This window comes from Nerophis lumbriciformis, linkage group LG24 (genome assembly GCF_033978685.3).
Source record: "Nerophis lumbriciformis linkage group LG24, RoL_Nlum_v2.1, whole genome shotgun sequence".
NCBI classification, from domain to species: domain Eukaryota; kingdom Metazoa; phylum Chordata; class Actinopteri; order Syngnathiformes; family Syngnathidae; genus Nerophis; species Nerophis lumbriciformis.
In genome coordinates, this window is record NC_084571.2 from 15,408,679 (window position 1) to 15,426,291 (window position 17,613).

Here is a 17,613-nt window from a genome sequence, read left to right on the forward strand (position 1 = left end):
GACAATAAGTTACAGTCACTATTGATAACCTCACTAACAACTTTGACGACGCCCTGCGCGAAACCATTGATAGTATAGCACCGCAAAAGCAAAAAAGGACCCCTAAAAGGCGCACCCCATGGTTTACAGAAGAAACTAGAGCTCATAAATTATCATGTAGAAAGCTGGAACGCAAATGGCGCGCGACTAAACTTGAGGTTTTCCATCAAGCATGGAATGACAGTTTAATAACTTTATTTTTTAAATGTATTATTATTATTATTTTTTATTATTATTTTTTTTTTTGTCCTGTCCAGCTTCTCAGGCAAATCATATAGTTGATGTAGATGCCCATATCGGCTGTTCAGTAGTTTAATAACTTATAAACGCATGCTTACCTTAGCTAAAGCTAAATATTACTCAAATCTCATCCGCCTCAACAAAAACGATCCTAAATTTGTGTTTAGTACAGTAGCATCGCTAACCCAACAAGGGACTCCTCCCAGTAGCTCCATCCACTCGGCAGATGACTTTATGAATTTCTTTAATAAGAAAATTGAACTCATTAGAAAGGAGATTAAAGACAACGCATCCCAGCTACAACTGGGTTATATTAACACAGATACGACTGTATATACGATGGATACTGCCCTCAAAAATAGTCTCTCTCTTTTTGATGAAATAACATTAGAGGAATTATTACGGCGTGTAAGTGGGATAAAGCAAACAACATGTTTACTTGACCCACTTCCTGGGAAACTTATCAAGGAGCTTTTTGTATTATTAGGTCCATCAGTGCTAAATATTATAAACTTATCACTTTCCTCCGGCACTGTTCCCCTAGCATTCAAAAAAGCGGTTATTCATCTTCTGCTCAAAAGACCTAACCTCGATCCTGACCTCATGGTAAACTACCGACCGGTGTCCCACCTTCCGTTTATTTTGAAAATCCTCGAAGAAATTGTTGCACAGCAGCTAAATGAACACTTAGTGTCTAACAATCTCTGTGAACCTTTTCAATCCGGTTTCAGGGCAAATCACTCTACAGAGACAGCCCTCGCAAAAATGAAATGATCTATTGCTATGATGGATGCTGATGCGTCATCTATGTTGCTGCTTCTTGATCTTAGTGCCGCTTTCGATACCGTCGATCATAATATTTTATTAGAGCCTATCAAAACACGTGTTGGTATGTCAGACTTAGCCTTGTCTTGGTTTAACTCTTATCTTACTGACAGGATGCAGTGCGTCTCCCATAACAATGTGACCTCGGACTATGTTAAGGTAACGTGCGGAGTTCCCCAGGGTTCGGTTCTTGGCCCTGCACTCTTTTGCACAGGGGTGGGCAATTAATTTTTACCGGGGGCCGCATGAGCAACCCGAGCACTGCTGGAGGGCCACATCGACAATATTTCAATTCAATTTTGCTCAATATTATTTTTGATATACCGTAAGATAAATAATAATAATAATAATAATTAATAATAATAATAATTCTTTCATTTAACCTAACTTAACTTTATACAAAAGCAGATTGCTTTTGATGGTTTTATTTTTAACACTGTCTTACACTACACTTCCTGATGTACAATGCAATGCAAAAATGTCAATTTCTGCACAGGGTTAATTTAAAGTTTATCCTGCATCCTTTTTAAAAGTCCAACATTTTTCCCCGTCAGATTTGGACAACCATCTGTTGTCACACCTGCCAGCTTGTCCCATTTCCCATTAATAAGAAGCCAAAAGTGCAAAAACAATAATGTTCGTGTTGGAGGAGTTGTGAATTAATGAAATATGAAATCCGTGCTGCAGTCTGCAGGTGTACCTAATGTTGTGGCCAAGCAGCGACTGCAGCACGGATTTCATATTTCATTCATTCACAACTCCTCCAACACGAACATTATTGTTTTTGCACTTTTGGCTTCTTATTAAATAACTTTTTTAAATAGATTCAATCTTGCACGTGGAAACTTTAAGTGTGGGCTTTAGTTGATATAACACTCCCGTCAGGGGGTGTATTCTACGCCGGGGGTGCATTATCCGGCACAACACCTGTTATATCAGTGCAACAGAGTCCAATAAGCACTCCTTAATAAACTCTCTGTCAGAAAACGCCTTACTTTTTCTGGCGATTTTGTGAGAAATGACGAAACTTGTCCTGACGGCTGCATTCTGGGGGTGTGAAATATGGCAAAAAGTCCTTGTTGGGTTTGCAGTTTTACCATCAACGCATCAGCCTCCCTTGCGCGCGCTTCATCAGACAGATTCCGGTATTTTTCCTTGTGCTTCGTCATGTAGTGGCGATTCAAATGATATTCTTTAAACACAGCAACATGTGTACCACACATTAAGCACACGGCTTTGCCTTTAATTTATGTAAAGAAACACTTGGCAGTCCATGTCTTGTTGAAAACACGGCATTCGTCATCAACTTTCCTCTTTTTAGCGTCTCATCACTTGTCGCTGTGCACCTTCACTCACAGGTTACACCTGGACATACGCCCATAAATAACACTTTTCAAAATAAAAGCAGTACAGTTGTATTGCGCGCACGACATAGATGTTTTTTAAACTTTATTTTGTAATTTGTGATTGCCGCTGTTCACACTCACGCGCATACGTCCACACGGAAGTAATACAAATAACGCTTTTCAAAACAAAAGCAGCACCGTTGTATTGCACACTCGACATAGATACTTTTTAAAATGTATTTTGTCATTTATGATTGGCCTCACGCGGGCCGGACAGGGACGCACAAAGGGCCGGATGTGGCTCACGGGCCGCAGAATGCCCAGGTCTGCTTCAGTATTTACATGCTGCCGCTAGGCGATACCATACGCAAATACGGTGTTAGCTTTCACTGTTCTGCTGATGACACCCAACTCTACATGCCCCTAAAGCTGACCAACACGCTGGATTGTAGTCAGCTGGAGGCGTGTCTTGATGAAATTAAACAATGGATGTCTGCTAACTTTTTGCAACTCAACGCTAATAAAACGGAAATGCTGATTATCGGTTCTGCTAGACACCGACATTTATTTAATAATACCACCTTAACAGTTGACAACCAAACAATTACACAAGGCGACTCTGTAAAGAATCTGGGTATTATCTTCGACCCAACTCTCTCCTTTGAGTCACACATTAAGAGTGTTACTAAAATGGCCTTCTTTCATCTCCGTAATATCGCTAAAATTCGTTCCATTTTGTCCACTAGCGACGCTGAGATCATTATTCATGCGTTCGTTACGTCTCGTCTTGATTACTGTAACGTATTATTTTCGGGTCTCCCTATGTCTAGCATTAAAAGATTACAGTTGGTACAAAATGCGGCTGCTAGACTTTTGACAAGAACAAGAAAGTTTGATCATATTTCGCCTATACTGGCTCACCTGCACTGGCTTCCTGTGCACTTAAGATGTGACTTTAAGGTTTTACTACTTACGTATAAAATACTACACGGTCTAGCTCCAGCCTATCTTGCCGATTGTATTGTACCATATGTCCCGGCAAGAAATCTGCGTTCAAAGAACTCCGGCTTATTAGTGATTCCCAGAGCCCAAAAAAAGTCTGCGGGCTATAGAGCGTTTTCTATTCGGGCTATAGAGTGTTTTCTATTCGGGCTCCAGTACTACGGAATGCCCTCCCGGTAACAGTTAGAGATGCTACCTCAGTAGAAGCATTTAAGTCCCATCTTAAAACTCATTTGTATACTCTAGCCTTTAAATAGACCCCCTTTTTAGACCAGTTGATCTGCTGTTTCTTTTCTTTTCTCCTCTGCCCCCCTCTCCCTTGTGGAGGGGGAGTTACACAGGTCTGGTGGCCATGGATGAAGTGCTGTCTGTCCATAGTCGGGACCCGGGGTGGACCGCTAGCCTGTGCATCGGTTGGGGACATCTCTGCGCTGCTGACCCGTCTCCGCTCGGGATGGTTTCCTGCTGGCCCCACTATGGACTGGACTCTCACTATTATGTTGGATCCACTATGGACTGGACTTTCGCTGATATGTTGGATCCACTATGGACTGGACTTTCACAATATTATGTCAGACCCACTCGACATCCATTGCTTTCGGTTTCCCCTGGGGGGTGGGGGGGGGGGTTACCCACATATGCGGTCCTCTCCAAGGTTCCTCATAGTCATTCACATCGACGTCCCACTGGGGTGAGTTTTCCTTGCCCTTATGTGGGCTCTGTACCGAGGATGTCGTTGTGGCTTGTGCAGCCCTTTGAGACACTTGTGATTTAGGGCTATATAAATAAACATTGATTGATTGAGACACGTGACAATAAGTGACAGTCATGTGACATAATGTGGCAGTCATGTGACATAATGTGACAGTCACCTGACAATAACTGACAGTTGCGTGACAATTAGTGACATTCACGTGACAATAAGTGACAGTCGTGTGACAATATGTGACAGTCGCGTGACAATAAGTGACAGTCACGTGACAGTCACGTGACAATAAGTGACAGTCACATGACTAAATGTTTCCTGAATGTCACTTTGAGACTTCAATTCAGGTTTATCTGAAGTTACATTTACAGTAAGTGTTGCTGTCACTAAGTGTTTCACTATGTGTGTCACTATGGCTACGTAGGGTTAAAGACGAATGTCACAATGTGACACTCGGAGCACCATGTGACACTCGGGGCACAATGTGATGGTTGGGGCACAAAGTGACACTTGGAGGTGTCATGTGTTCAATAATGTGTGTCAAAACAAAGAAGAACTTACTGTCGGCTTTGTGAGTCTTGTTAAAAATGTTCTTCTCAAAGTTCCTCTGCTCCTTCATGGAGGAGTACAAGTCTGGGTCGTAGTACTACATAGAAACATGAATATATATATTCTATTAATAATATAATACAAGAATACACGCAGTACTGATGAAAACCGAATATAATACAATAATAATGTATATTAAATACCTTTGACAGAAGTCTGTATTGTATATTAAATATAGAAGTTGTTTACCTTTGACAGAAGTCTGTTGCCATCGTTGTCAAGGATGAAAAGAGCTTTTATTGTGTAGAGGGAAGGTTCCTGCAAGGAGGACAACAACAATTATTTCATAGTTCAATGAAGAATTCAGAATTAAAAAAGGGTATGTTTATACCTAAATGAATGTTGATACTTCGTTAACGTTTCTTATATTAGCATGCTAATGTTTTATGCTAGCTTTTTAACTAATTGTATATGTTCATACCTAAAAATCATGAATTTTGATACTTGGCGCCATCTTGGAAGAATGCTAACGATTCTTATATTAACAAGCTTATGTTAGCATGCTGACATTGTATGCTAGTTTTTCAGTCAATTGTTTATGTTTAAACCTACAAATAATGGTTTGTGACTGTCAAGCAATTAGCACATGTGTAAAATGTTAGCATGCTAAAATTTGTTGCTAGCTATTGACTACTTAAAATTTGTTTGAACACAGTACATCTGACTATGGTAGTCCTCATGCTCCGACAAGCCATCAAACGGTGAGTCTTCATAGCTTACCAAAGTCGTACTAAAACATTTTGACAGTTTCTGGGCGTTGTGTGTGTCATGTTCTATATTCTCAATTTAAAGTTTTGGCGTTGTTTACTGGCGTCAGCCTGCAGTCCACACCTATCTCTTATGTGTGACTACCATCTACTGGTCACACTTATCATTACACCATGTACCAAATAAAATTGCTTCCAGGTCGGTAAGCACAACCAGATTTATTCCATACATTAGGCGCACTGTAGATTTTTGAGAAAATGAAAGGATTTTAAGTGCGCTATTATAGTCCGAAGAATACGGTATGTTAACTGTTATGATACTCTTAGCACAATAAAGTTTTTTGCAAGCTTTTTTTTAACTAGTTCTGTATGTTTAAACCTAAAAAATTATAGATTTGGATTCTTGGCGCCATCTTCTAAGGCTCCGATTGACCCCAGGCCAGAGGTTCAGGTTTCCGATGGAACTTTCGCGTTTTTTGTTGTAAGTTGATCCATATTTCTTTTTTTGTTTGTTGTCTTGAATGTTAATAAAGACACAATGTTATGCAGAGGTGTACTTATCACAATTTCATAGACAAATGATGCAGGGGCAGGAGCCAGCCTACACTGCTGCATCAACTTAGGAACTCAAGGTTTCAGACTCAACTAAATTTGTACCAGGTGAGCAAAATCAAGGTAAAGTAAGTACGAAGAACAAATTCATATAAATGGGATTTCACGTATACTGTGATTTGTTTCGCTGATATTGGGAGCGATATTTGGTATCGATATCGATATGGATGGGACAGCCTGTTGATCGGTTAGCACTTGTTGTCCAAAAACCGAGTTACAGCACAGAAAAACATTGTGCTAATGCTAATTTAGCTTTAATGTCTTTAGTGTCAGTTAGCACTTGTTGTCCAAAAGCTGAGTTATAGCACAGAAAAACATTGTGCTAATGCTAACTTAGCTTTACTATCTTTAGCGTTGGTTAGCACTTTTTGTCCAAAAGCCGGGTTACAGCACAGAAAAACATTGTGCTAATACTAACTTAGCTTTAATGTCTTTAGCGTCGGTTAGCACTTGTTGTCCAAAAGCTGAGTTACAGCACAGAAAAACATTGTGCTAATGCTAACTTACTTTAATGTCTTTAGCGTCGGTTAGCAGTTGTTGTCCAAAAGCCGAGTCACAGCACAGAAAACCATTGTGCTAATGCTAACTTTAGCTTTAACAAATCACAGTATATGTGAAATTCTATTTAAATGAACTTGTTTTTCGTACTTACTTGACATTGAACTTTCTCACCTGGTACACGATTAGTTCCATTTTGACACTTTTAGTTAAATGACATGAATTAATGTTTGCATTTCACTTCAAGGGGCAGTTTTAGGAGACATTTTCAAGTTTTATTTTCTAAGATATTTGTAATAAACAGTAATGGTGGATTATTGGAAATATTGTGGCTGTTAAAAATGTCCACCCCGTGTCAGTAATAAAATGTGGACGTTACCAAGACCATAAATACATTTAGACCGCCACAAATAAATGAAACACATACAGAAGGAAATATTAAAGATATGAACTTAAGAAGAGACTCCTCCACTTCTTGTTCTGTGCAGACTTCTTGGAGCCGGGTCAAAGTTCTGTTATGCACTGACTAGCATGGAGTCACAGTCTTAGTGAATCACAGAACTTAGACCAGACCCTTCCAGCTTCAGCAAGACATTCAAGATGTACCCACTGTGTATATTCACATATACACACTGTGTGCATGTACATTCATGTATACACACTGTGTACATTGACGTATACCCGCTGTGTACATGTACATTGACGTATACACACTGTGTACATATACCGTATTTTCCGCACTATAAGGCGCACCTAAAAACCACAAATTTTCTCAAAAGCTGACAGTGCGCCTTATAACCCGGTGCGCTTTATATATGGATAAATATTAAGATTCATTTTCATAAAGTTTAGGTCTCGCAACTACGGTAAACAGCCGCCATCTTTTTTCCCCGTAGAAGAAGCGCGCGGTGCATGCTGGGATATGTGACGTTTCATTTCCATTTGTGTGTTTATGTAAAGACCCCAAAATGGCTCCTATTAAGTGTGTTGTCTGTCTAATTATAAATAATGCAGACGAGGCGTGTTAACTGAGTTCTCAACGTTTACTCACAGCGTGCTCATAACCACATTCTAACTCCCAGCATACAACAACGCTTCTCAGGGCTACCGCGCATGCTCGTAACTATCGTTGCATGCTGGGTAGTGTAGTTGTTATATTTGCTAGCTCATAACAGCACATTAGAGACACGCTTACGCGCTTAATTCAATACTCGCCGTCATTCCGGGTGGATTGACAAAAGACCTCCAGCCGCTAGATATTGGTGTCAACAGGGCATTCGAAGCTAGACTGCTAACTGCGTGGGAACAATGGATGACAGAAGGCGAACACACCTTCACTAAGACGAGGAGGCAGCGCCAGACGACGCCAACATCTGCCAGTGGATCGTAAATTTGCCCAACTTTTCACTTCGGACACCGAAGACGAAGGATTTACGAATGAAGAATAACTTCAGAAAGTGAGCGCTATGTTTATTTTGTGTGTTGTGACATTAACGTTCGAGCAACATTATGTTGCTATTGCTCTGCACTATTTTGAATTTTACTATGTTTGTGATTGCACATTTGCGTACATTTTGGGAGTGAACAGAGTTGTTAGAACGCTGGTTTTTAATATATTATTAAAGTTTGACTGACCTATCTGACTGTTTTTTTGACATTCCCTTTAGTGCAGCGTAGGCGCGGCTTATAGTCCGGGGCGGCTTATTGGTGGACAAAGTTATGAAATATGCCATTCATTGAAGGTGCGGCTAATAATCCGGTGCGCCTTATAGTGCGGAAAATAGGGTATATGTGTGTGTATATATATATATATATATATATATATATATATATGTGTGTATATATACATATATATATGTATGTATATATATATATATATATATATACATATATATGTGTATGTATATATACATACACATTTACATTATATACACACATATATACATACATATATATATATACATATACACATACATACATACATACATATCATACATATACATATATATATATATATATGTATGTATATATATGTACACATTTACATTATATACACACATATATATACATACATATATATATACATATACACATACATACATACATACATACATATATATACACATATATATATATATATATATATATACATATATATATATATATATATATATATATATATATATATATACATATATATATATATATATATATATATATATACATATATATATATATATATATATATATATATATATATATATATATATATATATATATATATATATATATATATATATATATATATATATATATATATACCAGAGGTGTGGACTCGAGTCACATGACTTGGACTTGAGTCATGAATTTGATGACTTTTGACTCGACTTCACAAAATGTAAAGAGACTTGCAACTCGACTTAGACTTTAACATCAATGACTTGTGACTTCACTTGGACTTGAGCCATTTGACTTGACATGACTTGCTATTTTCCCCAAAACCCAAAGATTAAAAAGTTATTCAGGGGCGCTCCGTAGCTTTCATTTTGTACGTGTCTGTCTATCAGCGTGTGTGCTGCTTGTCAGCGTGTGTGCTCTCAGTACAATAGCCAATCAAAGTAGATCTACGTTGTTTTCATCCCACAGCATTCATCCAATCAAATTGCAGGACAACCACCGAACAAGAGTTGTCAAACAACGCGCCAGTGAGAAAGATTTATACCAAAGTTGGTTTCGTTAGGGTATAAAAACTACGACTTGGTCAACAAAAAACGAATTGCAGTATGCTAAACATGCAGTTCGAATATTACAGACGGAGATGCAACAACTTCCAACTTCGTTCGACATTTGAAGATGCATAAAGAAGGGTAAGTTTTGAATGTAAGATAACGTTTATTGGCTAAGTAACGTGACTTTTATTTGCTGTGTAGTTAAATCAGTGAGGCTGTAAACTCACTGCTAACGTTATAACCATAAACATCTTATAAGTAGACGCAGCATCGACCGCTACTGCCTACTGGCGCTGACGAGACGCGGGGCCGCCATCTTGGGGTGGTGATCCGCTCCACTCAGTGCAATTCATTTGGCAGGAGCAATGAACTGTCAGCGCATTTAATTAATTTTACCTCACTGAATACCACTGATTTTCACGTGTTTTTTTGTCATATATGTAGCTATGATAAAGGACACGTGTTTTGGCGTATTTTATTATTCATAGTTTGCTTAACAGTAATAGAATATTCTTACTTTATAAATAAAGTTGATTTGATTTGATATGCTATAAGTGACCAGACGTCCGAGATCAAAACTGGGAATATAATCCCAGAGAAGGGGGAAAAAACGGTCAGCTATTTTTAAGTTGAAGAAACAATATGATTACGTTATATATACATGCGTATATCCTACATAAACAATGTATGAATACATTAGATATCTATAAATCTTAGGGACCTATAGACTGTATCTCTGTTGCTGCAGCAGCAGAGAGTTTATTCTGTCTTGACACTTTGTATTGATATTTTGTATTACATTCTTCCCTTAAATGATAATGTTTACAGTGATTGTTTTATATGTATTTTTTATGTATGTCGCTTTGGATAAAAGCGTCTGCCAAATACTTAAACATAAACATATATAAACACCTGAAAGTCTTTATATCAGCTAAAACCACCAATCTCTTTCACTGGATTCAGAATAAAACCAAATTCTGTCTTACCCAACAATGTTAGTATTTTAATTTTGTTACTTGAAGACTTATTCCTGGTTACAATTATACTGTTAAGAAAGTATTGTCTTATATTTTGTCTAAAATGAGAATGCATCATGATCAGTGGCGGCTGGTGAATTTTGTTTTAGGTGGGGCTGAAAGTTTGTAAACCAAACCCCTGTAGGGACGTCATCCTCCCCCAGAAGATTTCTTTGTGATTTTCACATACAAATATTGAAGATCTTTGCTCCTTCTCAACTCTGTGGTAATATTATTTTCACAAAATACGACCAATAGTACGTTAATGTTAAATCTTACTTGTGAAAAGTAATCCCCCGATTCCTATTTTCAACAGTCCGCTTATTTGAGCAGGAAAACGCTGAACACCATCTTTGTTTTCTACCTGTCAACTGTCAGTTTAAGCTGCTCGCCGGCTCCTCATCACCACTTCAAGATGGCAGCCAAATTGCTCGCGTCACAGCAGCCAATACTGCGTCTACTTATGAGATGTCTATGGTTATAACGTCATTGCAAACACAGCAATCTGTTGCGTCCACTGCAGTTCGCTACCTTATTCATACTTTTTGTCAAGTGATTTTTTTTAAGCAGGGTTGCATGAGGTACCTATACATAACGTTACGTTAGTCAATGTATCACACACCGTAACGTAACGTTAGACGGCGGTCAGCAGCACCGTGTATTTTAGCCACCTACAAAAAGACAAACATAATCAAATAAAGGTTAGTTAAAATGTATACTATATTAAGAATATGTGTACATAACGTTACGTTAGTCAATGTATCACACACAGTAACGTAACGTTAGACGGCGGTCAGCAGCACCGTGTATTTTAGCCACCTACAAAAAGACAAACATAGTCAAATAAAGGTCAGTTAAAATGCATACTATATTAAGAATATGTGTACATATTGCATAGGGCCCTGACATCTAAAAAGTACCAACTCTGTTCATTGTTATGTTCATGTATTTGTTATGTTTTTCATGTGTACGCACACATAAACACACATACAGTATGAGATGAGATCAATGAGATAAGGTAAGAACAGGATATAAACTGCTGTGGAACTAGTTACAATGCAATATGCTATGGAAACACAATGTTAACACTTTTGTGCAAATAAATACGGTTGCACTTGTTTTTTCAAATGTGCTTATTCTGTAGAAGAATGAGTTAAATGTTTAAAATGACTGGTTAATAGTGCTATTATGAAGTGCAATGTCAGCACTATTTTTTTCCCTGCAATTTCAAATGCACTTGTGTTAATAAATTAATACACCGTTTTAAAAGCATACACAATCTGTGTAAATATATTAGTCTGTGGTTAAAAGGACTTGAAAGGACTCGAAACTCAAAATGCAGGACTTGGGATTTGACTTGAGACTTTCCAGTCTTGACTCGGGACTTGACTCGAAACTTGAGGGCAAAGACTTGAGACTTACTTGTGACTTGCAAAACAATGACTTGGTCCCACCTCTGATACATATATATATATATATATATATATATATATATATATATATATATATATATATATATATATATATATATATATATATATATATATATATATATATATATACATATATATATATATATATATATATATATGTTATTTGGTATATACTGTTAACGACAATATAATTATTTCAAAAAGGGTTAAAAAGGCTTCTAATGTAGCTGCTGACCTACGCAATAACATATTACATAATTTCCAGTTGTATTATTTTATAAAAACTGTGATTAATCTACTTGTTCATTTACAGTTAATATCTGCTTACTTTCTGTTGTGACATATTTTATCTACACTTCTGTTTGAAATATAATTTAACTCTGTTGTTGGATACTTTACATAAAATATAATCATCACTTATTCTTTGTTGTTGGATACTTTACATACGTTCTGGGCGGTACTACAAATGTGGCTATGGCTCCAACACCAAGTAGTAACAGGGGCAGTATCATACCAATACTATGATACTCCACATTTTTAATATCATGGAATTATTAAATTTTTGGGCCACAATTATAATCAGACAAAACACAAGATGGCGGTGTAAAAATATCAAATCAATATTTGGAATTGTTTCCTACCATTGGCTCTGAATGAAATTTTTTGGTTTTAGCCTTCAAAGTCCTCCTGTGTCCAGGTACTTATTTCCTAAGTTTGTAAACAATAACAATACAACCTACATTTTTTTTTCATATTTAACAGATATTTAACTAATTACTGTATTATTGGCCAACTTCATTTAACTTAGTGGTTAGCATATTCTAGTGTAGCATGTTTAGCTAGTCCTCCAGTGATAATTCTACTTGAAAGAACCCGACTTTTTGCTGCCATTTGCCCCTCACTCGTATTATCTCAGGGCTATCTCAGAGAGGTTGAGAGAGAGAGAGAAAGAGAGAGAGAGAGAGAGAGAGAGAGAGAGAGATAGAGAGGGAGAGAAGGAGCAAGAGAGAGAGACAGAGAGAGACATTTAGAGCGAATGAAATTGAGAGCTAAAGAGAGAGAGGAAGCAAGAGAGAGAGAGAGAGAGAGAAAGAGGTGGACGTGGCACTTGAGTGTGCTACATGTCAAACACAAGCAGGCCAGCAATATTATACATTTACATGAGAAGTACACAAGTGTCATGTATGATATTATATTTCTAAATGTGAAGAACACAAGTGTCATGTATGATATTTTTACATGTGAAGAACACAAGTGTCATGTATGATATTTTTACATGTGAAGAACACAAGTGTCATGTACAATATTTTTACATGTGAAGAACACAAGTGTCATGTATATTTATATTTTTACATGTGAAGAACACAAGTGTCATGTATGATATTTATATTTTTACATGAGAAGAACACAAGTGTCATGTATGATATTATATTTTTAAATGTGAAGAACACGAGTGTCATGTATGATATTTATATTGTTACATGTGAAGAACACAAGTGTCATGTATGATATTTTTACATGTGAAGAACACAAGTGTCATGTATGATATTTATATCTTTACATGTGAAGAACACAAGTGTCATGTATGATATTTACATTTTTACATGTGAAGAACACAAATGTCGTGTATGATATTATATATTTACATGTGAAGAACACAAGTGTCATGTATGATATTATATTTTTACATGTGAAGAACACAAGTGTCATGTATGATATTTATATTTTTACATGTGAAGAACACAAGTGTCATGTATGATATTTATATATTTACATGTGAAGAACAAGTGTCATGTATGATATTTTTACATGTGAAGAACACAAGTGTCATGTATGATATTTATATTTTTACATGTGAAGAACACAAGTGTCATGTATGATATTTATATATTTACATGTGAAGAACACAAGTTTCAAGTATATTTATATTTTACATGTGAAGAACACAAGTGTCATGTATGATATTTATATTGTTACATGTGAAGAACACAATTGTCATGTATATTAAATATGTCACATTACTTATTAAAAGGCGAGCACTCCGCCATATGTCACGGAATCACGAGTCGCACAATCTAAGCCCTCGACGTCGAAGTGCGTCAGAAAAGCGTGCAAGTGAATAAAAGGATAATAGCACTAAAGATGTGAATAATAAGAAAGATGAAGGGTGTATAAAAGATGCTGACCAGACACGAAGACTCCATGTTGACGTGGACACTTCTTGCTGTCACTCTTCTTCTTCGTCTTCTTCTTCTTCTTTACAGGTTGACGGCAGCTGGCATCCATATGTGTTGCATTACTGCCACCCTCAGTTTCATTGTAGAACTACATTACAGTCACTCCTTGAGGCTCTTCCGCGTCCCGTCCCGTAGCCTCAGTTTTGCCTCATACTCAGTTGTTCTATAATATACTGAGTATATTCCATAAAAACATGTTCTACTGTTTCTAATACTCTACTTTTGCCTTCCCTCTCAGATAACTTCATGTTTACATCGATCCCTTCATTCTTGGTTGCTGTTTTTGCGAGCCGATACGCTTTTTCGGGACACGTTTCCTCCCTCCCTGGCCTTTCACAATAAAAGTCTGCGTGTACCGTCTCTGAAAGGTACCGGAAGTGCCACATTGCCGTATGTTCCAGTCATTTCCTTCGCTTTATTTCCATACAAAAAAACAACATCTTTCTTAATGTGGAAAAAAATGTTCAGCAGAAACCACAAACTGAGCCAGCACCAAAACCGGAAGATGCTATTTAAAGAAAATACTGTCATTAGTATTTTAAAGAAAATACTGTCATTAGTCTCCTCTCTGAGCTGCCACCTTATCGTGGTAGAGGAGTTTGCGTGTCCCAATGATCCTAGGAGCTACGTTGTCCGGGGGCTTCCATGCCCCCTGGTAGGGTCTCCCAAGACAAACAGGTCCTAGGTGAGGGATCAGACAAAGAGCAGCTCGAAGACCTCTATGAAAATGCAACAACCGAAACTCCGATTTCCCTCGCCCGGACGCGGATCACCGGGGCCCCCCTTTGGTGCCAGGCCCAGAGTTGGGGCACAATGGCGAGCGCCTTGTTGCCGGGCCTGTCCCCATGGGGCCCGGCCGGGCACAGCCCGAAGAGGCAACGTGGTTCCCCCCTCCAATGGGCTCACCACTCATGCATGGGAGGGGCCATAGAGGTCGGGTGCGTTGTGAGCTGGGCGGAAGCCGAAGGCAGGGCACTTGGCGGTCCGATACTTGGCTACATAAGCTAGCTCTTGGGACGTGGATTGTCACCTTGCTGGGGGAGAAGGAGCCTGAGCTAGTGCGCGAGGCTGGATATAGTCGGAATCACTTCGACGCACAGCAAGGGCTGTGGAACCAGTTCTCTCTCGAGAGGGGCTGGACTCTCTTCCACACTGGCGTTGCACGCAGTGAGAGGCAACGGGCTGGGGTAGCAATTCTTGTTGCCCCCTGGCTCAAAGCCTGCACGTTGGAGTTCAACCCAGTGGACGAGAGGGTAGCTTCCCTCCGCCTTCGGGTGGGGGGACGTGTCCTGACTGTTGTTTGTGCTTACGCACCAAACAGCAGTACAGAATACACACCCTTTTTGGATACACTCGAGGGAGTACTGGAAAGTGCTCCCCCGGGTGATTCCCTTGTCCTACTGGGGGACTTCAACGCTCATGTTGGCAACGACAGTGAAACCTGGAGAGGCGTGATTGGGAAGAATGGCCGCCCGGATCTGAACCCGAGTGGTGTTTTGTTATTGGACTTTTGTGCTCGTCACAGATTGTCCATAGCAAACACCATGTTCAAACATAAGGGTGTCCATATGTGCACTTGGCACCAGGACACCTTAGACCGCAGTTCAATGATCGACTTTGTAGTTGTGTCATCGGATTTGCGGCCTCATGTTTTGGACACTCGGGTGAAGAGAGGGGCGGAGCTTTCTACCGATCACCACCTGATGGTGAGTTGGCTGTGATGGTGGGGGAGGATGCCGGACAGACCTGGCAGGCCCGAACGCATTGTGAGGGTCTGCTGGGAACGTCTGGCAGAGTCTCCTGTCAGAGAGTTTTAATTCCCACCTCGGAAGAACTTTGAACATGTCACGAGGGAGGTGCTGGACATTGAGTCCGAGTGGACCATGTTCCGTGCCTCTATTGTCGAGGCGGCCGATTGGAGCTGTGGTCGCAAGGTGGTTGGTGCCTGTCGTGGCGGTAATCCTAGAACACGTTGGTGGACACCGGCAGTGAGGGATGCCGTTAAGCTGAAGAAAGAGTCCTATCGGGTTCTTTTGGCTCATAGAACTCCGGAGGCAGCGGACAGGTACCAACATGCCAAGCGGTGTGCGGCTTCAGCGGTGGCGGAAGCAAAAACTTGGACATGGGAGGAGTTCGGGGAAGCCATGGAAAACGACTTCCGGACGGCTTCGAAGCGATTCTGGACCACCATCCGCCGCCTCAGGAAGGGGAAGCAGTGCACTGTCAACACCGTGTATGGTGAGGATGGTGTTCTGCTTACCTCGACTGCGGATGTTGTGGATCGGTGGAGGGAATACTTCAAAGACCTCCTCAATCCCACCAACGCGTCTTCCTATGAGGAAGCAGTGCCTGGGGAATTTGTGGTGGGCTCTCCTATTTCTGGGGCTGAGGTTGCTGAGGTAGTTAAAAAACTCCTCAGTGGCAAGGCCCCGGGGGTGGATGAGATCCGCCCGGAGTTCCTTAAGGCTCTGGATGCTGTGTGGCTGTCTTGGTTGACAAGACTCTGCAGCACCGCGTGGACATCGGGGGAATTATCTCTGGATTGGCAGACCGTGGTGGTGGTTCCTCTCTTTAAGAAGGGGAACCGGAGGGTGTGTTCCAACTATCGTGGGATCACACTCCTCAGCCTTCCTGGTAAGGTCTATTCAGGTGTACTGGAGAGGAGGCTACGCCGGATAGTCGAACCTCGGATTCAGGAGGAACAGTGTGGTTTTCGTCCTGGTTGTGGAACTGTGGACCAGCTCTATACTCTCGGCAGGGTCCTTGAGGGTGCGTGGGAGTTTGCCCAACCAGTCTACATGTGCTTTGTGGACTTGGAGAAGGCATTCGACCGTGTCCCTCGGGAAGTCCTGTGGGGAGTGCTCAGAGAGTATGGGGTTTTGGACTGTCTGATTGTGGCTGTCCGCTCCCTGTACGATCAGTGCCAGAGCTTGGCCCGCATTGCTGGCAGTAAATCGGACACGTTTCCAGTGAGGGTTGGACTCCGCCAAGGCTGCCCTTTGTCACCGATTCTGTTCATAACTTTTATGGACAGAATTTCTAGGCGCAGTCAAGGCGTTGAGGGGATCCGGTTTGGTGGCTGCAGGATTAGGTCTCTGCTTTTTGCAGATGATGTGGTCCTGATGGCTTCATTTGGCCAGGATCTTTAGCTCTCACTGGATCGGTTCGCAGCCGAGTGTGAAGCGACTGGGATGAGAATCAGCACCTCCAAGTCCGAGTCCATGGTTCTCGTCCGGAAAAGGGTGGAGAGCCATCTACAGGTTGGGGAGGAGACTCTGCCCCAAGTGGAGGAGTTCAAGTACCTCAGAGTCTTGTTCACGAGTGAGAGAAGAGTGGATCATGAGATCGACAGGCGGATCGGTGCGGCGCCTTCAATAATGTCGACGCTGTATCGATCCGTTGTGGTGAAGAAGGAGCTGAGCCGGAAGGCAAAGCTCTCAATTTACCGGTCGATCTACGTTCCCATCCTCACCTATGGTCATGAGCTTTGGGTTATGACCGAAAGGACAAGATCACGGGTATAAGCGGCTGAAATGACTTTCCTCCGCCGGGTGGCGGGAAGCTCTGCCATCCGGGGGGAGTTCAAAGTAAAGCCGCTGCTCCTCCACATCCAG

The 17,613-nt window shown here is 40.4% G+C and overlaps 1 protein-coding gene across 2 annotated transcripts in view; it reads right to left on the bottom strand.

Moving 5' to 3' along the window:
• Window positions 1-14,293, bottom strand: part of copz2 (COPI coat complex subunit zeta 2) — a 32,614-nt gene extending 18,321 nt beyond the window's left edge. The window contains exons 1-3 of one of the 2 annotated variants that reach the window (XM_061981650.1): window positions 13,949-14,293; window positions 4,957-5,025; window positions 4,720-4,804 (exon numbers count right to left, since the gene is read on the bottom strand). In XM_061981650.1, coding sequence (XP_061837634.1) covers window positions 4,720-4,804; window positions 4,957-5,025; window positions 13,949-13,966 — 172 coding nt within the window. In that variant the 5' untranslated portion in view covers window positions 13,967-14,293. The remainder of the gene's footprint in view (window positions 1-4,719; window positions 4,805-4,956; window positions 5,026-13,948) is intronic. The other variant, XM_061981649.1, reaches the window with a different exon arrangement.
• Window positions 14,294-17,613: the final 3,320 nt, after the last annotated feature.